Source organism: Betta splendens, chromosome 5 (assembly GCF_900634795.4).
Source record: "Betta splendens chromosome 5, fBetSpl5.4, whole genome shotgun sequence".
Lineage (NCBI taxonomy): Eukaryota > Metazoa > Chordata > Actinopteri > Anabantiformes > Osphronemidae > Betta > Betta splendens.
The window spans coordinates 7,946,608-7,972,191 of NC_040885.2; the positions used below are offsets into that span (position 1 = coordinate 7,946,608).

The 25,584-nt window shown below is 47.6% G+C and overlaps 3 protein-coding genes across 8 annotated transcripts in view; 1 reads left to right on the plus strand and 2 right to left on the minus strand.

The window, feature by feature from the left end:
• The first annotated feature begins 96 nt into the window (after positions 1-96).
• On the plus strand, positions 97-4,066 carry myl9b (myosin, light chain 9b, regulatory). The gene is made up of 4 exons (XM_029152150.2): positions 97-255; positions 2,813-3,017; positions 3,087-3,248; positions 3,325-4,066. The coding sequence occupies exons 2-4, from the start codon at positions 2,834-2,836 to the stop codon at positions 3,498-3,500; spliced, it is 522 nt and encodes a 173-aa protein (XP_029007983.1). The 5' UTR covers positions 97-255; positions 2,813-2,833; the 3' UTR covers positions 3,501-4,066.
• Positions 4,067-4,185: 119 nt separating this feature from the next.
• Positions 4,186-10,355, minus strand: LOC114856292 (nascent polypeptide-associated complex subunit alpha, muscle-specific form). Its single transcript, XM_029152149.3, has 3 exons — positions 9,904-10,355; positions 8,115-8,356; positions 4,186-7,356 (listed from the first exon to the last, which is right to left on the minus strand). Exons 1-3 carry the CDS (start codon positions 9,920-9,922, stop codon positions 6,034-6,036), a joined length of 1,584 nt encoding a protein of 527 aa, XP_029007982.1. The 5' UTR covers positions 9,923-10,355; the 3' UTR covers positions 4,186-6,033.
• A 2,764-nt stretch (positions 10,356-13,119) lies between these two features.
• The window catches only part of dlgap4b (discs, large (Drosophila) homolog-associated protein 4b), a 60,926-nt gene continuing 48,461 nt past the window's right edge, over positions 13,120-25,584 (minus strand). For 2 of the 6 annotated variants that reach the window (XM_029152148.3, XM_041070709.2), the window contains 9 exons: positions 25,265-25,415; positions 24,189-24,444; positions 23,730-23,882; positions 18,847-19,286; positions 18,349-18,437; positions 17,251-17,738; positions 16,258-16,349; positions 15,289-15,459; positions 13,120-14,515 (listed from right to left, as the gene is read on the minus strand). In XM_029152148.3, the coding sequence (XP_029007981.1) occupies positions 14,273-14,515; positions 15,289-15,459; positions 16,258-16,349; positions 17,251-17,738; positions 18,349-18,437; positions 18,847-19,286; positions 23,730-23,882; positions 24,189-24,444; positions 25,265-25,415 (2,083 nt within the window). In that variant the 3' untranslated portion in view covers positions 13,120-14,272. Of the gene's footprint in view, positions 14,516-15,251; positions 15,460-16,257; positions 16,350-17,250; positions 17,739-18,348; positions 18,438-18,846; positions 19,287-23,729; positions 23,883-24,188; positions 24,445-25,264; positions 25,416-25,584 lie in introns of all 6 variants that reach the window. The other 4 variants (XM_029152145.3, XM_029152144.3, XM_041070710.2 and 1 more) reach the window with 3 other exon arrangements.

Genomic DNA, 25,584 nt, shown 5'->3' on the forward strand with positions numbered 1-25,584 from the left:
AGCGTCTGTGGCAGTAGCAGGCTGCAGCCTGTGCATTCTTTTGCCTTGTATGGAGAAATGGCCTGGCCTGGGACGCCTTTGTATGGGACAGCGTGGCCTCTCCATTGGCCGGGGCGGAAGGGGGAGGGATCCAGGGCGGCTCTGGTGCTTTAAACAAACTTTTCAGGAGGACTGCCCGCTTCCCTTCCCACTGCTGTGTTGGATCCAGACAAAAGGAGTTTCAAAGACTCCCGAACATTTCCACCTGAAGCTGAGGTGAGTAAGAAAGATGCTTTTGTAAACATGTGTAGACTTTACATCTTTGTATTCAGTGTTTTTAACGGTGTCAGTGTTCTATGATACAATGCTTGACTGTCGGTGCTGAGACGACAGAGAACCCCTGTAGTGGATCACTGGGTGAAGCTAGTGGTTACTGAGCTCGCTCCTGTGTGTGCGTTTGTAGGCACAGTGTGGTGTTGATGCATCGCTGAGTATCACCATCACAGCACATTAGACAGAGGAATGTCTGAATGCAGCTGAGACGTTTCTCGTCTCGGTCTCACACCCACATTCATGAAAGCCTCTCCTCCCAGGTGATGAAAGCGTAACTTCCACGTTGCTCTGTTTGTTTCTGAAACTCCCAAACCCTTGGCCTTGAATGACCTGTAGTTCGGACCACGGTTGACAGCCTGAGCCTTCGGTGTCGCGTGGGTTTGTGTGCTGCGGCCGGACCGGGGAACAGAGGAGACTTTGTCATCACGAAGGCACAAGAAGAGTCCAGAGAGGAGCTGTCGTGGCCGGAGAACAAATGCAAACACAAATAGTCCGCACAAGCCGATCTGAGAGCACGTCAGCCAAGCGCTAACGCTCGCCAGCTCAAAAATAGGTCTCTGCCTCTCTGTGAATCATTTGTTGAATCAGTCTGTGCAAAATTGCGATGGCTTTAGCTGTTACTACGGCACCAGGCTCAGTGGGAATATTTCAAAAATAACATTTCATTGTACCAAAGTCACAAATCCAGCATCCAGATCTCTTGAAGCAGAACTATAGATGCGGAGCATAAACAGCAGCGAGGCTCTCAGGGGTCACGACTGGAGCCAAACGGGAAAGCGTCCGAGAACCAAACGCTCTGGTCTAATGTCTGATTGTTAAGCTGAGCCCAAACCAGTTTTTCCTGACAATCGCACGACTGCATGAACCAATTACTGGAAGACTTTGCTTTCTAAACAAAGCAAAGGGTCCCCGATCACACCATTCCCTTTGTGTGGACACCCTAAACTGGAGCTGGACGCCGTTTCACTTCCTGCTTCCTCGACGGCTGACTGTGTGAGGGAGAATGGAAGGGCTCCGAGCCAGCAGCACACACCTTCCAGATTTCCTCATTTGCTGCAACACGCAGCAACAGAAGCAGCCAAACAGTAGTCAAACAGAAGGAAAGACTGTGTCCAGCGTGCGTCTTAGTTTAGCGACACCGGGGAGGAAGCCACAGACAAACTGTGTGTTTCTATGAACAACATGTTGCTGATATGCTTCATGCAGCCAAGTAACTGGGACGTGCTCGAATTCCCCTCCTGTAACTTTCGCACTTATTTCATCACGCCTTCTTTTCTAGGCTCTAGACAGAGCTCATGCTGGTTATGCTGCTTTGCATTAGCTTTAAATGCCTTACTTCATTTGTTTGTAGATCGTTGGATGAGGAAATTTTATGCTGAGTAGCTGAAGATAAAGGAGCGCGCAGATAGACAAGCCTGCTGAGGCTCTGCCTCCACGCGTCCCCGTGAGGCCAACGTGAATCATACAGGCACAAGTTCCAGCCGCCTCTGGAAAGTAGGACTACACTGGTCCCCATTAAACACGATGACGGACAGTGTCGCGAAGAGAGCGCCCAGGAGACGGGCTTCTGAAAATATAGGACAGCACAGAGCTATTTATAAAATTCTAAGAATCCAATTCTACCTGGCCATTACTCAAACATACTACGAAATACGTGTTGATAAAATTATATTTTATGTTTTAAAAATCCCTTTTTTCTTTGTACACAGTTGTAAATCTTAAGGAACTCGATCAATGGAATCCGTCATTTAGTAAAAGCAAACAAAAAAACAACCAGTTATGGATTTTATGAATGAGGAAAAAAAACATATTTACCAAAATTTATTGCTAAATGTCTTATCCTAACAAAACCTATATGTAATATCTACTTTACTTATGTTCCACTATAGTCACTGACTGGCCTAATAAATAAATAAATAAATAAATAAATCTACTTTTTGTTTTTATTTTCAAAACCATTTTATTTGAAAAATAAAATGTAGGCTGGAATCATAACAGGAGTCTTGGTATCAGGTACAGTATTTGCATCTCAGGCTGTGATGTCATACGTCTGTGTGTTGAGGTCTGCAAAGATTTGCCATGCGTTGTCTCATGAGCCGCGTTCACCTGCTCCTTCACCTGCTCCTGCTCCTTCCTGCCGGTGCAGCCCGTCCTTTTGTCCTCCGTCTGCTGCTCCCCTCTGGGTGGAACAGTCATGAGGCACGCTGGCGCGCGTGACGAATCCTTGCAGACCTGGATGTGAGTGACAGGTCTAATACTGGAAGCCTCTGAAGTTCTGCACTGTGGAGACATGTCATTTTCACACCCATCACGGCAGCCGACATTTAGGGAGGATGCGAGTCTCTCCAGGGACAGCGATACAAAGAGAACCTCCTGCTCCTGGAAAATGAAAGAAAACCCGGAGCCACGTGGATGCAGCGCTCTAGTTCGTGTGAAAATGTGCAGAATGTGTGCAAAGAGATGCAGTGGCGCCCGTTAAACATCTTTTAAACACACACAGGGCCCGGATCCAGCCGTCGTCATGTCGAGCAAGCGCGCCAAGGGAAAGACCACCAAGAAGCGCCCCCAGAGGGCCACGTCCAACGTGTTCGCCATGTTCGACCAGTCTCAGATCCAGGAGTTCAAGGAGGCCTTCAACATGATCGACCAGAACAGAGACGGCTTCATCGACAAGGAGGATCTGCACGACATGCTGGCCTCTCTGGGTGAGCGCTGCGTAAGCGGCTGCAGCGTCGCGGGGCTTTTATTGTTGTAACTGTGCTTCCCGTCCTCAGGTAAGAACCCGTCTGATGAATACCTGGAGGGCATGATGAGCGAAGCACCGGGGCCCATCAACTTCACCATGTTCCTCACCATGTTCGGGGAGCGGCTCAACGGCACGGACCCCGAGGACGTCATCCGCAACGCCTTCGCCTGCTTCGACGAGGAGGGATCTGGTGAGTGGGCACCAACACCAACGCACACCTTCTGCACCGGGCCCTCCGCTTGACCCGCGCCACCTGTTGCCCTCAGGCGTGATCCACGAGGAGCACCTGCGGGAGCTGCTGACCACCATGGGCGATCGCTTCACGGACGAGGAGGTGGACGAGCTGTTCCGCGAGGCGCCCATCGACAAGAAGGGCAACTTCAACTACGCCGAGTTCACCCGCATCCTCAAACACGGGGCCAAAGACAAGGACGACGAGTAGAGTAGAGGAGTGAGGGAGGGAGGCGGCCTCAGCCCCCTGCACACACACACTGCTCCATCAGTCAGCTCTTAGCTCCAGATAATCTACAGCGCAACACTAAACCATTCTTTCACCTGAGGTGTCCGTCCTTCATCTGCATCGCACAGCTACGCGTCACTGTGACTAAAGGTTGTCTGACCTTTTGTGTGAGGCCTGGTTGGACTCTACACCAGCGTGTGTGTGTGTGTGCAGGGGGTGTTTGGACAGCCTGATTCAGTGCTACATACAGTACCAGCCATGTTTACCTCTACCTGCCTTTCTTAGCTACCACAGCTGCACAAGCACTGCAAAAAGCCTCCTTTGTACAATTCATGCCTCCGAATTATAGAAACAGATTAGGAAACAGGTCTTTGTGACAGTTTTTGACAATCAAAGTAGGAATTTATTTTAGGGATGTTTAAATCTAAAGGAATTTTGTCCTCCATCAGCTGGTTGTGCATTTGCTGAAGGATCCAGTCTGCTCCTGTTGTTGAAAGAACTTATTCTTGAAACGTGTAAGTCTAATAAAATATCTTTTTCATGCCATGGACCGAAAATGGGGTTTTGACTTTGACTGACAGCAGCTAAACAACTTAACCATATTAATCTAGAGGCTGAGCTTCTCCAGAGGCTCCAACATTTGTGATTAAATAAAAAGACCCAACAATTAACATATGAAACTTTTATTTTGAAATGCTTATACAAAACAGACATTTAAAGTTTAAGGCATATATTGCACGGACTATCAAGAAGTATTAAAAAAAAAAGGATTATTATCCCTCAAAGGTTTAAGGCACAGCAGCCAGTCTTACTGCCAAGAATCAGTCATGATTCACAACATCGACAGAAAAAAAAAAAAAACAATTTTGAATGTATTTGGCTGTAAAAGGAACTACACAGTTTGCAATCAAGCACACAAATACATAGAGAGAAAAAAGAACACTGAAACCATTTACCAATTATTACAGAGTTTCAGTTTGCACCTAAAACCTTACATAAAACCTAAACTTCATCCAGCCATTTCCAGGTAAGGTGTTGTCACAGTGGGGTGATGTTCGAAGAAGATTAAAAATATTACTTTAATACTTATTCTACATGAAGCAAGCCTGACATGATCTGTGTCAATTGAGGTATAAATCACATTGATCTGATAAAAATTAAAAAGAACCCATCGTCTTGTACAGCGAACAAGTGGAGAGAAATGAGAGACAGACAGACAGGTTGGAGGCTTCCTACTTGCCATGAACAGGAAAACAACAATGTGACGCTAGCATCAGTGCACAGCAGTATTCTGACCTCACGTGACCTTTGACCCCTCCTGTCTCTTCCAATTCCTTGCACGTTAAACGCAGCTGAACCACCCGTGGCTGAGTGACACGTCTGCTACAGTATTATTTACACTGCACGCTACCGTTAATAGATGCCCAGTTGGCATCCAGCCATATATTGTGGTTTGTGCTAACACAGTTTCATGGAAACTACAGTTTTATGAATGATTAAAAATCTAGGTGGAAAGCATGAGTAAGAAAAACTACATTTTAATGCTGTTTTACCTTCCTGAAAAGAAAAAAAAGTACATCTGCTACATTTGCTTTGTGAAGACACTAGCACTATTTTCACATTCAGTTTTGAAATATACTGACCAAAAAAACAAGGGCCCCAAGTCAACAGGGAAATCTCATTAGATCCAATACTTTAAGTATTTTGTGCTGCGAAAAGTAAAAAGGCGCCACATCTCACAGCGAGTGGAACATTTCATTTCAGAGGCTGTAAGAGCTTGATGTGATCACACGGCCAAGTAGTGAAATGGATTTCTGTAACAGATCCAGTACGACCCGCTTCCCTTCGTCCTCCACCTAAACAATCCCTGATAACTTCACACAACTGCTGAAGTCATGAAAGTAACGGTTCTCACAAAGAAGAAAGAAAAAAAACAAACACTAGTTGCTTAAAAGGATGTTAGTTTGGAGATAACAATTAGGGGCAATGAATCCTCTTAGTGTGATGGAGACGACACGCTGACTCTAGTTCACTGCAGTACAGTCAATTTCCCGCTGTTCATTTCTGCTCAGAAAAAGAAAACCGGGAACGTCGTGGAATAAAGAAAACAAAAAACTGATTTGTGGGAAAAGTTGAAGCACAATTGCACGAGCTGCTGTACTTAGGAAGAAATGTCTGCCTGCCTTGTTCTGGAGAGGAATGGAGGACACACAGCCAATGTTTTTTACATTCATGTCCAGTACTGCTACTGAAGAGGCTGGTTCTGCTGGTGTACGCACTCAACACCTGGTGAAGGTTTTGTACAATTGCGGGATATTTCCTTCCTCGCTCACCGGTTGTGATGAGCGGCCAAACATCAGCTGTGCTTTGAGGAATGTTCATGCGAGACGGCACAAAGAGTTCTCACCGGCCTCCAACGGGAGCTGCGTATTTTACAATAAAAGTACTTCTAAAACGCCTCGCCGGCCTCCCCGCTGCGTCGCCACGCGCTCGTATGTACAGTCTCGTCCGGCTCCTAGTTAACGGTTTCACTCACCGTGTGCATGTTGTGCTGTTGGCTCCACACTGTGGCCATGGGGGCGCTCACCACCTGCAGGGAGCCCGCGTGCCTGGAGTCGGCGTGGACCATGCCCCACACGCTGGGCACCACCGCCGAGCTCCTCTGCGGGCCGCCGCTGCTCATGGAGGAGGACACGAGGCCCAAAGGAGCGACCGCCGGAGCGGGGGGTGGCGTCAGGGCGGAGGCCGCCGAGGCCGGAGACGACTCTGAGGCCGAAACGGGCGACGGGCATGAAATGGCGACCGGGATCAAGCCGGACTTGTGGAAGGGAAGGTAGAGCGGGACTCCTCGGGGGGACGTGAAGGGGGTGACGGCTGGAGAGGGAGCAGCTGGAACCAGAGCCACGGCCGCGGGCGACGTCTGGCCTGGAAGCGCGGCCGAGGCGGGGCCTGTGGCCGACACGATGACCGATGGCGCCGAGACCGGAGCCGGTGGAGCCGAGGTACCGGCCGGAGCAGCGGGCGAGTTCTGAGGACGCGGCAGTCCGACGGCGGGCGCCGAGGCCTGAGAATGCTCCGTCTCCGTCGGGCTCGCGATGACGGGCCGGGTGGACGACGGCGCAGGGACCACAACGGACGCAGGCGCCGAGTGAGGCACTGGAGCCACCGCCATCGCCTTCTCCATCAGCCGCTGGACCCTGCACGCGTCCATGACCTGCTGGCCGTCCTCGGGCGGCGGCGTGGGGCCCGCGTCGCCGCTGCAGCGCGGGCCCGCGTCCGACATCATCGCGGCACCGGTGGGGCTGCTCTCGCTCTCCAGCTTCTTCTGGTTCTCCTGCTCGGCCGCCCTCTGCAGGGCCGCGTCAACCAGGAGCCTCAAATCACTGAAGTCGTGAGTGGGGAACACCTCGGGGGGAGTCGGGGGAGGTGTGTTGAAGAGGCCACTGTTGGGAATAGCTGCCGCTGTAGTGTTGGCGAGGCAGGCCGTGCCGGCTCCCTGCTCCTCGGCTTCCCGCAGCAGACTCTGTGTATCCAGCTTCATCAGGGCCTGGACCGATGCTTCTCTTCCAGGGTATCCCGCCCCCGTTAGAATAGCGGTCGCCGTGCTCCCGAGAAGACTGAGGTCCAGCGTGGGGCCAGAGCGGATGACAGATGGGCGCTGTTGGGACGAGCCGGAGGCCGGGCTTCGGTCAGGGGAGCCGGCTCCGCCTCCAGCGGACGGGCCGTCGCCTTTGCAGCCGACCTTGCGGGAGATGGTGAATTTGGTGGGGTCCTTTCCATCCTTGCGGAGCAGATCAGGGAGGAGGCGCCGACGGGCATTGATGAACCAGTTACAAATCTGGGGAAAGATGCCAGAAGTTCTTGCGTGAACAAAACAGATAGTGGCCGAGTTCTCTGTATGCACAATACAAACAATATATATTCAAGATGATTATATTATTACAATTTGTTCAATCAGGAAGCTTCAGTTGTTTAACATGAACCTGATCCAAAACTAACGCCTCTAAAAAAAGATCTGAGGTCTGTGAGCTTAATTTCCTCCCATGTTTTCCTTCAACAACTGTACGAGAGAGATTACTTATCCTGTCCAATGGTAAAACCTCCCACACAGTGACTTAAAAAGACAGTAGGAGACAGAGGGGACCTCAGACAGCTGGCAATAATGAAGGACTGCGTTCAGATATGCTGAGCCACAGAGAAGCCGGCCAAAGGCATTCCAGCGAACTGACTGCATGACAAGAATCCGTGCTGTCGCCTCATGCTGATCTGTAATAGCTTATCTAATGCAGCCTGCCTGTTTGTGTGTGTGTGTGTGTGTGTGTGTGTGTGTGTGTGTGTGTGTGTGTGTGTGTGTGTGTGTGTGTGTGTGCCTGGGATAGAGGAAATGTGCACTAGTGATGCAATGAAGTGAAAAGGGAAGGCTGGGAAAGCGCGCTTCTCGGCAGCCGTGCTGTAACACCACCCGATCGCTGTTTTGCTTTTGCACGGGCCACTGTCACAGCCGTAAACGCTCCTCCCGGGCCAAACGTGCCCGTGTGTGCGAAGCAACACAAAAACCCCGCCGAACGCGAGCACGAGGCGCGCGCCGCTCCTCACCTGCAGCACCGAGAGGCTGGTCTGGCCCGACAGGCTGAGCTTCTCCTGCTCCGACGGGTAGGCGTTGAAGCGGTGCTCGTACAGCCAGCTGCGCAGGACCTGCACCGCCTCCTTGGGCAGGTTGCCGCGGCGCCGCCGCTTGCCGAACAGCCGCTTCCCCGACAGGTCGAGCGGGGAGCCGTCGTCGCTGTCCGACACCGCCGAGGAGTGCTCCTGCTCCGGGCGATGCTCGTCCTCCAGAGCTGGGGGGGGGGGGGGAAGACGTGTGAGTCACGTTCACGGTCATTTAGCTCAAACGTTTGAATCAGCTGCTGGTTTCCTCCTCTTTCACAAACAAATACAATACATTTACATATAAATATAAAATTGACTGGAGAATTGAGCCCTAAATGAATAACACATTCCCAATTAACAGCAAATCTGTGATTTAAACTGTATTGTGGGTGTGTTTCTGTCTAAGGTTGACCACTGAAGGGAATCTCCCCACAAAATGGAGCATGCCTGATCCCAGGGGTGGGCCATAGAATGCAGTAAATGTCTTTCTCTGGGACTGGTTGAAACCTGACCCCTGGGGCAGCGCCTGTCTTCACAAAGGAGATTGTGTGCATATCAACATCACAGTAGCCAGTGGCCCAGGAATCTATTGACCATGCAAAGGAGGCCGTTTTCACCTCGAGCCACTTCGGCTCGCGGCTGTTGACAAATCTCTGGAATTGTTGCATTCAAAAAGTGGAGGGAAACTTAAAAAAAACAACAACATACAAATGCAAATGACATGGAGACTCCGCTGTTTGTGAACGAGCTTCTACTCAACCGACACCTGAATTTAAGCCGCCGGAACCGGGTGAGAGGCATCAAAACAATTCACACTGAAACGGGCTTCGTGCAACTTGTCATTTTGTTAGTCTCAAGTAAACAACAAATTATCACTGTGTGTCTCTAAAAATCCCATTTAATCACTGCATCCAATGTAGTGATTGCTTTTGCAGCCAAGCAAATTGACAAACACTCCAGTCTTCTCTCTGTGTTTAGACCGGAATAACACTGGAGCGCCTGATATTCAACAGGGGCATCTGCGGGACAGAGATGATGGAGGCCACCGCAAAGATGCGGTCCCTCAACCCCGCAACACGCCAGAACCACCAGCGCAGATGTTGCTCGAATTCTACACCAACATCTGCATCGACTGATACGAGGACCGGGGAAAGCGTGTCAAATAGAGCGGGTTGTGTTTACAAAACAGCCCCTTTATCAAGATTAAAGCCTGAAAATCAGCTCCTGCATCCGGGTTCAGCATTCTGTTTATACTCGGGGCCAAATGGTCTCCGGAGGAAAGTTTGAAGGCTCCATTCAACTTCTCACCGAGAGGTAAGATTTTGAATGTGGCCGTTACCAGCACATCAAACGGCAACTTGCCGAGCTCACCTCGCCTCGACCGTGCGATAAGTTGAATCGAAAACAGCCGAGGGCCGATTTTTTTTTTCTTTTTCTTTTTGAAAAAAGCTGCGAAATGTTGAACGGGAGCGACGCGAAAACGGGGGAGCTCGTGGCGAGAGGAGCCATCTGGGGCGCACAAAGGAGGCGGGCGCGGACGCGCAGCCTCCCGCATGTCGCTCCGCCAGATGGACACCATGCCTGCCTCCGGAGACAACTAGCTGGCTAGCCGTCCCCCCGAAAGCCCGGCCGCACGCACGCTGCCTCGGCCGCCGACAAAGAGCCGCCGCGCGCCGGGCAAAAGCAACGGCGTCGGCACGCGGAGGGTCGCGAGGCGAAGAAACGCGGCGCTCACCTCGTTTGAAGGCTTTCATTCTTTGTTGATGGCTGGCTTGGAAACACGCAGCTGTCCGTCCAAGTTGCGTTTTTTTTTTTTTTTTTTTTTTTTGCTCAGCGAGCCGAGCGATGGTTGACACAGCGGCACTTTCTCCCAAGGCGCCGGAGGTGTTGCTCTCCCAAATTCGCAGACTTCGGTCGCTCGCTCGCTCGCTCGCGTGCGTGTTGCTGCGGGCTACAGCGGACGGTCCGTTCCCATCTCACGCCTCGCTTTCCGCCAGGGTGAATGTTTTCTGTTGTGTCGCCTGCTCCTTTTACCTGCACGTAGCAGCGCCAGCCCTTTGCCAATCTTGACAGTCACAGCTGAAAAGAGCCCGCCTCGTCCGCGGCCGCCGGCCAATCAGAGGCCGCCGTTCGGGACCGAGGGGGCGGACGCTGGCCAATCACGGCGTGGCGCTGCGCGGCAGACATAACCCATGTCACGGTGAGTGACGAGGGAAACGTTTCATTCAAAATACGGCGTTGAAGCCGTGTTGTTTTGTCAAATCCTGCTCTCATACGGCTGCACGGGCACATCTGTTGAACCATTTCCCTTATTATTAGCTATGTGTGCGGAAAAACAGTAACACCGCGTGGGGAGGCTTTACGTAACAGTCAGCACATAAACGTTACATAAATCAATAGCAGAAACCGTGTTGACACTTCATTTCACTTGTGTGATGTGATATTTAGATTCAGTTTGCTTCAAATCATACTTGTGAAGATGTGTAGGTGAAGAAAATACAATATTCTCCTCAAGGTGAACCTCAGGCCAAAAGAAGCAAAAACCACTACACATCTCAGCTCAGTCGAAAAGTGTGATGTGTTGAAACAATTCAAATACAGTCTGTTAAATATGTACAAATAAAAGCCACGTATCAGCATGATATTGTTGCATTTAAACTGAAATAAAACTAGTACAGAAACAGGAAGCAAAAACAGCCGTGGAGGAGTTTTTGAGAAAGTATTGTGTGCATTTTATTGAATGTTACTTCTCTGTTATACATTTCATCAACCTTCAAATAATATAAATAGATCTACAGCATTGTAAAAGGATGATTTTCAGTCCGGTTTGTGTTCCTATTTACAGACGATGACTTTAAGAAGAGCAGGGGGACATGTGAGATTATCAGTTGTATCTTAATATCAAAAGAACCCTTGTTACTCGGTATTGCACATATACTTGAAATATTAGCAGGGTATAGTGACAAGAATCTAGGTAAACCTCATTTTAGGAACATCACACTCACTCAAAACCTGGTGTCAAAAAGTACAACCCTTAAACTAAACCCCACAGTCCCTGACTAACACACACTGCCTATAGAGTATTATAATAAACGGACAAGAGTCTTTAAAATATGTGCTTACTTCATAAAATAGTTGTTTTCAGCGTTTTTACACACACTTTTTTGCTACATCATATCGTTTGTGGTGAAAGTGTAGGCTTTGCCCCTCACCCCTGTCCCACGTTTAGGCCCAGCTCAGTGGAACAAAGCACAGATGCTAATGAGCTTGTTTTTTCAGCAAGCGGGCCGTTGCGGTACTGTAGTGAAATGGGAGTGGATTCACTGGTCAGCCAGCTGAGGTAAACTTTCTTTGTCTTAAATCGGTTTCTCATCATCAAATGCAATAAAAAAAGAGAAAAAGAAGTAGCAAACACATAAGAAGTTCTGAGGGCAAATAAAGTTTGTATACTGATACCGTTAGAAAAAAAAGTTAAAGTAATTAAATGACAGTTTATTGTTTAAACTGCTGTTTGCTCATGTTTATGGATAATACTACACTCCTTTAACTTCAGTGCTTGTTTTTTGCTGTAAGGGACAAATCTAGTGGAGTGACTGTTGTTGGGAAAAAGCAACTCGGCTGACTTAAATGCATCCAAAGTGACAGTTTTTAAATTTGAAAGGTCAATATCATCAAACCTCCACAGGGACCATTATCACACCAAATGAATGGCTTTAGCAGCGACGTCCCCTCCCGTCCCCCCACTCTGCAGCTGCTTTGGTCGTGGCTAATCCTACCCAGGAAATAGACCTAGGTGTGTCCCAGTGATATTGGTGTGTATTGGAAAGAAGCTTCGTTTGAATGCATGAGCTCAACTTTATGTCGACTGGGGGAACATTTCGGATGGTGAGGTTTCTGTCACAGAGCAACCTTCCATGTGTTGCTAACCTGTATCCTGTAGCTTAGTAGAGACGTCACACTGTAACCTAAAGTCAGGCACAGACTGTCTTTACAAAGGTTGACATGTTCAGGGTTGGGCCTAAAAAGTCTGCAGCAAGTAAAGAATTTGTTTAAAATGTTTTGATTTAATTTCCATTTGGTGAATAATCAAATTAAAGAAATATAAACCACGAACAATGGAAAGTACAGGAACAGCACTTGGGCATTGTTTAAAGTTTAATTTAATTTCTGCCTGTAAAAAACTTGTCTGAGTCACACAAATGGTCTTCAGGTGATAACGATGGGGTCCACCCCAGTCAAATGGACAGCAACCAGCCTATTGACACCTCTCCTTACAGGGAGCCGGCTCCAGCAGGCAAACACAATAGACAAACAAAAGGACTGCTATCAAGTGAAAGCTCTTGCTTTGAAAGGAGGGAGACCGGGAACCATCATGCTTTCAAATCTGAATAACTGTGGGTTTAAAAAAAAAAAAAAAAAAGAGAGAGACTGCAGCAGGCAGAGCAATGGAGTGACATTACCATAGATTCAAATTATTAGGAAAGGCAACGATTGGATTGTTTACTGTGTGAAAGAAACTTCATGCGAATGGAAGACATGCGGGAAGTGATCTAGGGCACGTCAGAGCTGACCTTATGGCTGGATAGGTACTTATTGTAGAGTCTACACAGGAACCTTTAGTCTTAACTATGTGAATTAACTCACCACAGTGTTTTTCTTGATGTCTGACAGGTCATATAATGTACACGGTTATAGTGTGTATATATTCAACTGAGTATTATTCCCTGCTCTGAACGGCACATAGCGTCACCCATTACTGCTCCAATCCAATTGGTCAAACTGTAATACCTTAACTGCTGTCAGCTACATTCACAGTAAACACTGGCGCCGTTACGCTCCCTGCTGCTGACAGTTAAATACACAGCGGTTCAGAACAGAGAATTCATCTTTGGCTTGTTCAGTCTACAATGGAAGAAAAGCAGCATGTAACAAATGATGAAAACACAAAGACTAAAGTATGCAATGCTTTAATTAAATATTATTTTCTTTAAATTAAAAAAAAAGTGCAGGTACTTTGGATGATGTCTGATGGGAGGAAACGGTAATGTAAAAAAAATGAAAACCCCAAAAAACAAAACAAGACGGATTGTGTTGAGATGAGAAGCAAAACAAACCCTAAATGCTTGGAAACAGTATAAAAATAACAGCATGACATTAGCGCACGTGGCCTGACGTGTGCGCCGACGTGAACAACACTGCATCATCCTGCACACTCAGCCTGCTGCCTTACTTCAATCAGAACCTTAGATCCAATCCAGACGTAACAGTTAGTGCTAAGCAGGATTCATAAAAGCACTTAAAGTATTAAACAGCTGTGGTTACAGCACAAACACGAGACCCAAAATTATTGGAATAGGGAGAAGCCTAAATTAAAGATTTAACATTGTGGCCACTGTCATTAGAGACTAAAATCAGAGATCCTACAGCGAAATGTGAATACAACTTCAAACCTGACTTTCAGTTTCATTATAACAAAAATATTCAAAATAACGTAATCTATACAAAACACAGGATGAACAGAGTAAACAAATAAATAGAAGGAAGACATACAACACACAGGAGAGACTTTGTGATGTGGTGCTGTGGGTGTAGTGTGCGCGGTGGCCACAAGGCGGCGCTGTGCAAAGCTACAAGATGGCCAATGATCTGGGAAGAGAGAAGGATGAGCGACAGAGAAGCAGTAATGCTCGCCTTTCGTCCACTCAGCAGATCTCGTAGCCAGGATAGAGGAACACTTTAAACAGTCTTCGTATAGATTTGTTTCATTAGGATATAATTGTAGTAATAACAATAGCTTCAGTAACAATTTTATCATTTCAAGAGCATTAACAAGAAATGCAGTTTGTCAGCTGAGGTTTTCCATGGCAGCCTCACATGAGGGCTTTCCTGCTTCATAGTCTGTCTAGTCCAAACAGTTCAAGGTTTTATTTTAAATGTTTGATGCCTCCAGGACCAGCCTACAACTGTACCAATATGTCAAAACAGAAAATAAATGCCCAAGTTAACGCCTATTCCCATATGTGGGATGGTGTCTGGGACCCCCCCATCTCCATCCTCTCATCTGCACTGCAAACCTTTTTTCCCCACTTCCGTCACCGGTCCCCTCAGAGGCGAGTCTGGGCTTCGGGGACGTAGATTTCGATGCTGTCCGCACTCTCCGTTGCAGAGTTCTGGCGAAACGACGCCGCCTTCTTAGCAGCCAGCAGACGCTTGCGAGCCTCCTGTCTCTGTTTCTCTGCCGAGGCCGAAGAAGACGTGGACGACGAGTCGGCGCTCTTCTCGCGGCCCAGCGACGGCCGCGCCTTACCGGGCTTCTTTGAGGCCGGAGGCGCCGCCTTCTCCTCGCCCTGCGGCGTCGGAGTGATTAAACATAATGGGAGAGGAGAGGAGACCGTTAGAGGACATGAGAAAGTAATGTGCAGGTCTGTCGTCAAGAGGTGCCATCTGTTCAGGCAGGATTGATAGACGGGACTTTGACAGAGACATTATGCAGACAGTTTGCTTTCCTTCAAGCTCTTAAAATGTGACAAAAACGCTGACAGCATAGGCCAGTGAGGAAAGAACAGTCATTTACACGACAATATCAAAAGACGAGAAATGGTAACATGAAATGAAGGGCAGACTGGAGTTAAAGCACAGGTAAAGGATCACAAGACAGTCAATGCATTTGCATTGCAAAGAGAGGGCACTCACGGTTACCACACAGGAGACACACATACAAACAAAGCATTAAGCTGTGACCAAACACACAGACGGAGCAGGAGCAAAAGCATGGGCCACTGCATCTCAGCCATGCTGCACTGTAACGCACACCTCAGTAAGTGACGCATGCATGCTCAAATCAGGGCTTTACACTTCACACACCAACAGCAGCCCTCTTTGAGAGGAGGTTTTCCATGCATGCCTAAAGGGAGATCTCTGGGCCTTTTGTGCTGGACACGGAGACCCTGTTAGAGTTCATCCCACGCAGGGACGAGGGGAAGTCAAAAGGAGATTAAAAAAAAAAAGTGGGGGGAATGGTGGTGGTTGTGGTGGTGGTGGTGGTGGTGGGAGGAGAGAGGCCGGTTTCGGCGGCTTTCCTACCCCAGCCAGGGCACTGGGCAGCAGGGGTGGGAAGTACCTTCCGCTCAGGGGGTGAGAGGGCAGCTGCAGACGGCATTGGCTGCCAGTCATTAGACTTGAGATGGTACAGCTCATCAAACTTGAGGCTGATGTCCTCAATGGAGAGCTGCAACAGGTCCCAGAAACCAGCCAGGTCCTGGGCCGTGGGCCGTGGATTGGCGTTCGCGTTCTGACCAAAAGAGGGCATTAAAGTTAAAGAACGCCTGATGAATATGACAACAGATAAACAACCAGCCCGAATCTGACTCACGTACATATCTAGGGATATTCCCCACCAGGAAGTGTTAATTCATAAGGTTCTGTCTTAGGTGTTTTAAAAAATAAAAAACAACTTTTGCACTGTAATGGGCTTCACTACATTTCTAAAACTCCGTACTTATACAAAAAAAAAAACATAGGTCATGATCAGACAAAGTAAATCCATTCACTGATGAATCATTACAGTGTCTGTCTTTAACAACAAATACTGCTCCTCTCATCTGCCACTAGGTGGAGCCACATTAAAACATTATTACTAGGTGAGAATAGGGTTTAATTTGTTTTACAAGAATAATTGCCATTGTTCTAAAATGAAAGCATCTGACTATAATCAGCGTTTATAGAATAAAAAACACCATGTGGTGATGGAAGCAGCTTCAGCCTCAGGTTGACTATTCAGGAAAGAAATTGTGTAATTATTTTTTATAACGGTAGTCTAGACACAATTTTAATATATTAGTGCAACTTATTTCTATTGCAGCTCATGTTCTGATACTTGTGTTGGCCCATCAGTAACATACACCACATGAGAGGAATAGCTCATTGGCTTATCATAAGCTCCTTGAAGGGTGTGTTGGTGGGCCTTATTGTAAGCAGGTCTAATGTGCTGTGTGTTCTTTCCCCACATTATCCGGTTGTCATTTGTGTGGAAGATTGGGGAGGTTTGGGAGCCTGGGTGTGGGTGTTATTCCTGTTGCATCATACACACCAGGTTTTGCTCACACAGGCCCCGGAATTGCTGGAACTTCTGAGACATCAAGAGCTGGGCACTTCCTACTGCACTGCGAACCTTTCCCAGCACTGGGAGGAGAACACACACACAGACATGAAAGACAAACATGTTTATCTCAAAAGCATCCTGTTATTCCGGCCATGAATAACACACTGGTCCTACTACCAGGTTATGAATAGTACACACAAAAACAGAAGACAGTATATAAAACATGCACCTCTAACTTTTCTTGTGCACTATAAATAATGATGATATATGTAATTGATCCCAAGTGATGGCTTGAGTTGAACCGCTGAGCCTGGGGTTCACTGCCCGTCCAAGTGAGCCACTGTTGTTCACTTGAAAGGCATCTAAGCCTATAGATAGATGCTGCAGCCTTCTGCTGTCAGTGTTCACTATTCTCATCTACTGCCATGTCAAATCTAGGCCAAACATTTGCCCTGGAAAAAAATGGTAAATCCAATCTGATTACTTGATTGGAAAAATATGGCTTGTGATGTGAATTCCAGTGTGGTGAGACCCAGCTCTGCACAGGTTTAAATGCAATGATATCACAATAAATCGTCACACCCACACTCATCCATACTGATCTAACACCCACCCTGTGTTTGCATGTAGTGTGTGCATTCGTGTGTGCATACTGCTCTATGCCTTGTCAGGCTGATGTTGAACCACTAATCTAATCTGGAGGTTTAATCAGTTCCAGAGTAGATTTGTGTAATTCTGGGATTACAGGCCTGCTGGTGTGTGGCAACCCCAGGTATTACTGCCTCATCCCCATCCATGCTGTGTATGTCTGATAGTGTGAGTGTAGTGCCTGAGGCAGAACATTGTAGCTCAGCTCTATGAGGTCAGGCAGCAAGAGAGATGCTTCATACGTGATCTTTGTTCAGCTCAAAGGCATTCAGTAGAACACCTCAAGGGTGTAATAGGAAATGTTCTCATCTGACTGGACCCTGTCTGATTTACCTTCCTCTGAGAGTTGGTTGTCTTTGGTCTCCTGCTCCATCTGCTGGCACCAGCCTTCCATGCGCCCCGTCTCCGCCTGCAGCAGCTTCAGGAACCAGTGGCCGTCCCTCCGACACAGCGTGCCCCCTCCTCCGCTCTGGGGAACACTGCTGTTGCTGCCGTTCCCACTTTCCAGCCAAGGGTCTGGAGGCGGCAGCGACGAGGGGTCCAGCGCTGGGTCCAGGCTCTCAGAGAAGGAGGAGGAGCTGCTTCTCGTGGTGGAGCGGTTGAGGATCTGCCTGGGTGGTGGGGGCGAAGAGGTGTCACCGGCAGCGTCTCCATTGTCCAAAGAGTCCTGTCCTGGAGCGGAGCTATAGGACTGGCTCCCACTGTTGACCATGACTTTCTTCTCGGTGCGTTTAGTGTTAATGATGTGAGAGATGACAGAGATGTCTGGCGTATCTGAGTCGGTTTCTTGTTTTGAGGCCATGCTACTGGAGCGACTGAGCCTGCAATACACAGAGGAAGACAGAGGTAATGCTCAGTTCAGTTTTAATAAGACCAAAACATACAAAAAAAAACTAAATCAGAGAGCACTCAAAATAAATAATAAAATATTAAAGAATAATTTACTGGAACAAAACAAGAGTACTGATTGTATACTGCTTTGATCTGGGCTTTGTGCACACAATAACAGCGAGCTCTCATCAACTGATCCATCATCACTAATATAGCGTTTGTTCTCATACAGCAAAACAGGATAACACTAATACATTTATGCCATTTCCTGTTATCACTCGGAAACAGCAAGGATTAGGCCAGTGAGCTCAATAAATACATTGCAGAGAAAAAAAAAAATCGGTTTAATGCTGGTAAAAATATTTTAGGGCGCCAGAACTTCCCGGCATAAACAAAAACCCCACAAGCACAAAACATGAACTACAATTCATCAACCAAGTAATGAATTCCACACAGGCACAAAGAGAACACAGACAAAATCAGGAAAACATCGACAGTCACATCTACATAGCTCCTGTAAAAGGAAACCACAGTCAGAGAAGTGTGTGCAGCTATAATATAATTTCCTCACGTTGTTACAAGGACAGGAAGAGGACTTACTGCCACCCGTCCTCCACCTGTACTCCTATCGACTGAAATCTGGCCAGCGGTGGGGTCTCCTCCTGTGGAACTTCTTGAATGCAGTCAACCTGAGAACAAATGGGGAAAAAAAGACGGATGATGAATAAACAAGACCAGTGGAATGAATGAATGAATGTCATCTTGAAACACACTGGCCTATCAGGAAGTAAGTCTCTATGGTTATAAATATCTACAGTTTCATTTCAGAGTCACAACCAATAAACACACTGGCTGAAATGTGTTCATCTTCATGTTCTGGAAAAGAGAAGCAGTGGCTCTTTCACCACAGAGGAACTTGAGGCTGAGGGAGGAAAAAATGTGTTTTCTCTTTTTTTTTCATTACACTGCAAAACCAGTTGTAATAACAGGGCGATGTTCACACTAATGACACATCTGGACTAACCTACAGTGACTGGTGTCAGGACTTCCAACTCAACATGAACAACAAGCCCACAGACTGCACTAAGCCCTGCATACCTGTATGCCGATGGAGGACAGTTTCCGCCGGGGGACTGGGGCCACGAGCGGCTCCTCTGCTGCTAGATTGCCTCTATTGAATCCTGATTTCAGGGCCTCGTGCTGAACTACTGAATCGCTGGTCTCAGTGGAAGCATTGGCGGTGGCGGTGGTCACCGGTTCTCTTGGGATGGCGATGGGAGTGGGGATGATGTGCGGAGGGCGGGGAATGCCCCGGGCCAAGCTGTTGGCACGAGTGCTGTCAAGACTGTCAGATGAGTTGCTGTGAGCGTGGCTGGACTGGCTGTTGACCTCTGACCTCCGGTCCTGCTGATCCAGGTAGTTGTCTTGCGCCGACTCTGTGCTGCTTTGTACTGTGACGGAGATGTAGGGCTTTGAGGTTGTACGGGGTGGCACCGGTGGAGGAGCAGTTTTCCTACAGGTGGTTATGCATGTAGACACTGCAAGAAAACAGAGGAAGAGAAGAAAAAAACAATGAGAAAAAACATGAGCAGCGTTTGGACTGGAGAGGAGGGTTTTAGCAAATCATCCAATACAAGTCATGACAACATTCAAAGCCAAAGACTGTTTGAAACGTTGCTGTAATTGCTTAGAAGCCTGGTTCTATAAACAGACTTCACAAGGGGCTTTGAGAGCAGAAATTCTTATGATGTACTGCTGCTTGAAATGGATCCTGTAGAGACAAAAATCTGTCAGGAGCCTGAAACAAACACATCATCCAAGGTGACAACATGAAAAATCCCACACACATCAGTAATGTGTCTGTAGACCCTAGAGGAGCAGAGTAAGAGATTTTAACTGCATTATCAGGCAATGTATCAGAACAGATCACACAGTGTGCAGCTTCTACACTCGCACACGAATCAATGCACAGACACGCGGTTGATAAAATGAACGCTTACTTCTACTCCCTTGAATTTTCCTAAAAGTCTCTGTTAAAACCACAGAAAGGGCCCATGTAGACAGCTAAAGCCGAGTGTGACAGTGAAACGCTAAAGGCTATAATCTAAAGACGGAAACGTACTGTCACATCATGAACCCTGTGGCTGCCGCTTAAACCATCCAGCAGATGCTTTATTTGACATCACACATCAACAGTGGAAAACTCACACGAGTCAGACAACAACCGGAGAAGAGAGAGTTAGAATAGGTCTTATAATGTGTATGTATACGCTATGGGAACTAATACAGCCTCATGCAGCAAGACAGCGTCTGATTTGCATATAATACATAATCACTAGGTTGAAGATACTAGTAGTTGACCAGCTATAGGGCTTTGATAGGATGCGACGATCCTGCAGGCCAATAATGATCTGCATTCACTGTATGAAGTGTTGGCAAATCTCAGCAAGTCATCAAGTATTTAAAAAAAAAGGCCTTGAAACAACACGTGAGCAGCTGAGAGAAACGCTCAAACAAAGGGCTTGTTGTTTCAGTAATCCTGCTCTTATCTGGACCTCATACCTCACACCCAATGAGTGTGACCACACATACCTTGTCAGATTAAACTCCTGCCGGGGCCGCTGCTTAATGAACTGAACCAAAACTGGGCCCGCGGTCCTGCCGGGCCTGGTTTTACTTACTGTACTCACACAGTACAGGTCTCCGGGCGCGGTGATGAACCCAGGTTTGTAAAGTCCCGGCACCGGCAGCTGTGAAACTTATCAGCTCGACCGATGAACTCCACGTTCCGACGCCGCCGCAACACTGACATCATCTGTAAACCGCGGCGACGGCACCCAAACCGCACGCAACCGTCCCAACAACAACCGGACCTGCTGACAGCATCCTACTGCGCTCTTACTGTACGACATCGGGCCGACACCGCTGTGGCGTTTAGGCGGTCCACTGACGCCAGATGCAGTCCTCCAAGTGTCACATCACGCTTTCATCAAGTCTTAGTACCGCTGAATCTGCTTTACCCACAAAAAGGCCTAAAATCATAACTGACGTCGGCCTCAGGGATTAGACAGGAGATAAAGCAGCAAAGCCGGACACAATGAATGACCTGGGCAGACGTAACTACCACTACTAGTTCTTTGTTTATGTCCAATCGCTTCCGAAAGCAGCAGAACATAGAAAGGCGATGCTGACTCTGTCATGCAGGTACTTTTTCGATGAAATGACTGTTGGTCCACACATCACTGACGCCCGGGAGACATGCGTTGCTACGCAGCGACCGCGCTAGGCAGGAACCTGACACCAACACAACTCACCGGACTGGTTTTAAAAGGTGTTTGCAGTGACACCACATTTCCCACATCGCTCCGTGAGGCTAACGCTGACGCTGTGACTCGGTTTTCTGCACATGGGCAGAACCCAACACACGCTGACCACGTTACTCTGTCACACGCTCGACAGGACAGCAGCCGATTAAAGGTCATGATAATCGCACCCAGAGCTTCGTAATTCAACCAAACGTGTCCAGGAACGGCTCACTAGAAATGGTGGGTGGCTTTTCAGAAGGGAATCCAACAATGATAAACAACTGGAAGCCTTGTGCCGAAAGGCAGGAGAAGAATCCGGAGTGGGCCGACCGGACAGTGGCGGTGTTGTCCACCGCCGGGTCCGGGTCAGGATGCCAATTTCAAGGATGGAGAGAAGCTACATCATCTTCCAACCATCCACTTTCCACTGACACATCCCCGATACAACGCATACTAGCGCACGATGATTCATCCACACGCTCCGAAACTGAAAGACAGCTCATGGACTGGGAACCCAAGCCACGGCCTCCGCCCTGCGACAGAACTTCAATTTACACTGTGGGAGGACAAGTTACGGGGCAAAAACTCGAGGGAAGCGCTGATGCTGAGCCATTTGGGCAGGAACACTATCACTTTTAAGCTTCTTTACCTGAGAGCTGGAACAATGAGGGACAAAAGGTGGATTGTGGCGCTCCGTCCGACAGTTTTTCCCGTGGCACGCCAAGTTTGCCTGCCAGTTGACCCATCGGCATTGTTTAATCCAATAACAGCCACAAGACATGCACAACCCTGTCTGAAAACAGCACCACCCCCCCCTTGTCAACAAACCCATTATCTCAGTGAATGATCCCATTAAACCACTACCAGCGGAGTTCAGCTGCCCTGCTTTAAAAAAAAAAAAAAAAAAAAAAGAAGAAATATAAGCTCCAAATGGGACTTAATCCATGTGGCAACATACAGGCCACCATGTAAAGGGGGAGGGAGGGAGGGAGGGGAGGGGCAGCCCTATAATAATCCCCCATGAAAGCCAATTTTCCATTTCAGCAAGCAAAAAGAAGCAGCTTTTATGAAGGAAGGAAGAATACGCTCAACCGTGGGAGCAGACAGGTGACGGATGGCGATGACATCCCAGCGGAGCCCGTGCCGATCGTAGCGGAGTAAAGCTGCCTCTCACGGCACGAGACGTCTCGTAAAACCAGCGCACGTGCGGCGGGTCAGTGCGACGTCACCGGACAATAGAGCAGAGCCGTCTGATTCCGTTAGACCTTTAGCTCAGCCCGACTCTACGGAGCTAAAGGGTGAAGTAACTCATAACAGTCACTAGCACGTGCACGGAGAGTCAAATGAGGTGTAACGGAGGAAACCAACAAGTCAGCAGCCACAACCACTCTCAGCGCAGTCAACAACAATAACAACAACAACAATGCGGTATTCCCGCCACACACGGTGGAAATACTCACCCTGTTGCCAGGCGCAGACAAATACGCAGCGTTAAGTGTTTTCAGCGCGGCGGTAAGCGACTTTCTCTGCTTCTGTCACGGCTGTGGCGAGGAAAAGCCGGGGTTTGGTGCCTTTTGTTCGGAGCGTCTGTCTGCGCCCGAGGGAGGCGTGGCGGCACGCACTGATGCCTTCACCGCCGCCTCGGAAAATCAACCTCCCCACGTTCACGGGCATACCGTACATGATGATGCGCATCATGGTGTTTCTTGCAGGTTAAACAGGGACAGGACACACTATTCTGAAGAGTAAGTCAAAGATATTTGTATATGTATATTTGTACACAGCTACAAGTCGCACTTCACATATGTATTTTCACCTTATGCTTTATTAAGTACTTCATTTTACTCCACTACATTTTAAAAGGCATTTTACAGCTTTGAATATGCTGCGTTTCAACAGTAACGCAATGTACCAGTTTTGTAGATTGATGTAATAATAATAATATTTCGTGATCTAATAAACTATACTATATGTGAAGTGGTATTTTGTATAGATAATCTTGAACGTGGGGCTTCCATATGATGAAAAAAAAACCTTAAGAATATTAAAAGGTTGTGAACCCGTTTTCAATATTATAACACACTTAAACATGCAAAACACACTTTAGACCTAGCAAATGCCCAAATTCACTAAATACAGATTCAAAGTATTGTAACAATTCAAAGAAATGAAATCTAATGCAGCTGTAGGAATCAACAACCAAACAACAATTGAAGATAAAAGCAGCATTCATTACTCATGACCAGATATTTAAGCATTTTCACCAAATATGTAGACAGAAAACTGAGCTGAGCCAGAAACTGAAAAATCCCTTGTGAGTAAAGGCAGTTGGGTGCAATGATCAGAGCACGGTGGTGACGAGCACCACACTGTGGACACTTTGTGGCAATAACCCAAGCAGATAGGCACAAATCCACACTCCAAACACAGAGAGCAGTCACATGTTAACAGGCAGTACAGAACCTCTTTGCCGTATGTGTTTCATAACACAAACTCACATTCAAACAAGGAAACTGCACAGGGCGTCTCCAGTCTCCAGGAATTATTTCAGTGACAAACAAATCTCCACAGCGATGCATCTGGAGGAGCATTGAAATCTAGTTGCAATCAAGCTGAAGTGTGAATCCATTGTTCAAAGTGTGTTTTAGGGGAGAGGTGCTGGTTTCAAATTGTTACCTGTGTTTGTGGCTAGGAGGCGCGGTCTGTCTGTCCCCAAACGCTGAAGAAAAATTGCAAGTTGTTTCTCCTTTGGGGCTTTGTCCAAGCCTGTGGCTATGAGGTAAGAGCCAAACTGTTCTTTCCATGTCTTCCATTGGGTAGAAAGGTTGTCTAGCATGGGCAAAAGAGGCTGCGTTTGAGCTAAAAGTGCTGCTGTGTGAATGCTGGAGATGTGCTGTCCCACCTAGATTCAATGCATGAAGGTCACTCAAAGGGACATAATGGAAAGTACAAATTAATGAAGGAATCTGGGCCACGTGTTTGAGTCACTCTCGAAAAAGGGGGTTCGCTTGGTCAACTTTGCAGAAATGCTCAAGGTTTAGTAATTGAATAGAGCCTCCCCAGTTTATATGGTTTACGAGGTCAAATAATAGATTTTCTGCAGAACTATCTTCCGCCTTTCAGTCTATGACTCACCAGTGCTGGTGCTGTAGGTGTGAACAGTGGTGCCAGTCGGCGGCGGTGAGCAGGCCGAGTCTATGGACACCGTGTCGTCGTCCTGGGAACAGCCAGCTTGGATGGCTCTCAGGTAGCTGTGGCTGCGGGATCGGAAGCATGTTGGCATGGGCACGTCTGGAGGCTCTGGGTTGTCCTGAGAATGGGAGCGGGAATCTCTGAATGTGGAATCGGAGCTGCGGTCCTCATAATGATGACTCATTTCCAAGTCGCGTAGCTAAAAGGGGGGGGGGGGGGGTACAAAACACGTCAGTGAGATCAGTATGAGCTGCAACACAGATGAACACTAACCATCCAGATTTCAGCCACATTTGATGGGGTGAAATGAAATTTGACCAAAAGTGTCAAACGTGGGAAAGCAATAAGTGTATAAGCACAGGTAAAACTCCCAGAATCCTCTAGACAGGGCCTCATTTCGTCTGTAAAACACTGTTTCCCGTTTTCAACATTTCTTACAGGGCCAACTCTATAAGATCTGTCATCTCAGGGAAGATGAGAAGCCCTGACACCACTCTGAGTATCGGCTAGTGTTAGCGACTGACATGCCCTTAAACAGTCGGCCACTTCTGAGCCGCCCTTAAAAGCGTAATGTTGTAGAAGATGGGTTTCAGATTCTTTCAACTGACAGACTCTGTCTCCATAAAAGTCCAAAATGTGTCGGTAGAAAAGCTATTGTGATGCTTCACAGTGTGGAACAGAGGAAGACAGCGAGTCGAAGACTCAGCTGCAGAGTTTAGGAAATGATCTGCGGGTGATTTTCTCTGTTCACAAAATGCTCCAAACAGCCGATTGGCTCTCAACAATGCCCCGTTATTGTGGACATCATATTTGTTTGTTGTTCTGCTGTGAAATACAAATAGAATTGTTAATTATTAACTGGATGACGTCAGATGAATCTGTTTTAGTGCAGTGATTCACTATATCCAATTTTAACAGCCTTTGTTTGCAACGTACCTAAACAGAGTCACTGAGCTAAATAATGTATTCTAATAAATCTATGTCTAATTTAAGCCAGTGTAAATGTACTGAGCACTGACCTGTCCCAGGCAGCTACGTCGACCCAGAGTGCTGCAGACCTGGCTGAAGTCGTCGTCATCCCAGCGCGGCAAAGACGTAATTGTGCCCCCAATGCAGTCTAGATTGTCCAGGCTGCGGTTATTGGAGAGCTCTCTGAGCGATGGAAGACAGCTGGAGTAAGGTGAGATGGGAAAAGAGATGTGTTAAAGATATGTCATAAGAAGGAGAATTGAAAGCACGGCCAGGATTACATGGGAAACAGATGGAAACGGTGGATGTTCACTAAGAGGCAGGAAAGGAAAACGAGAGGAGTGAATGATTAGCAAAAGCTGAAGAGAGA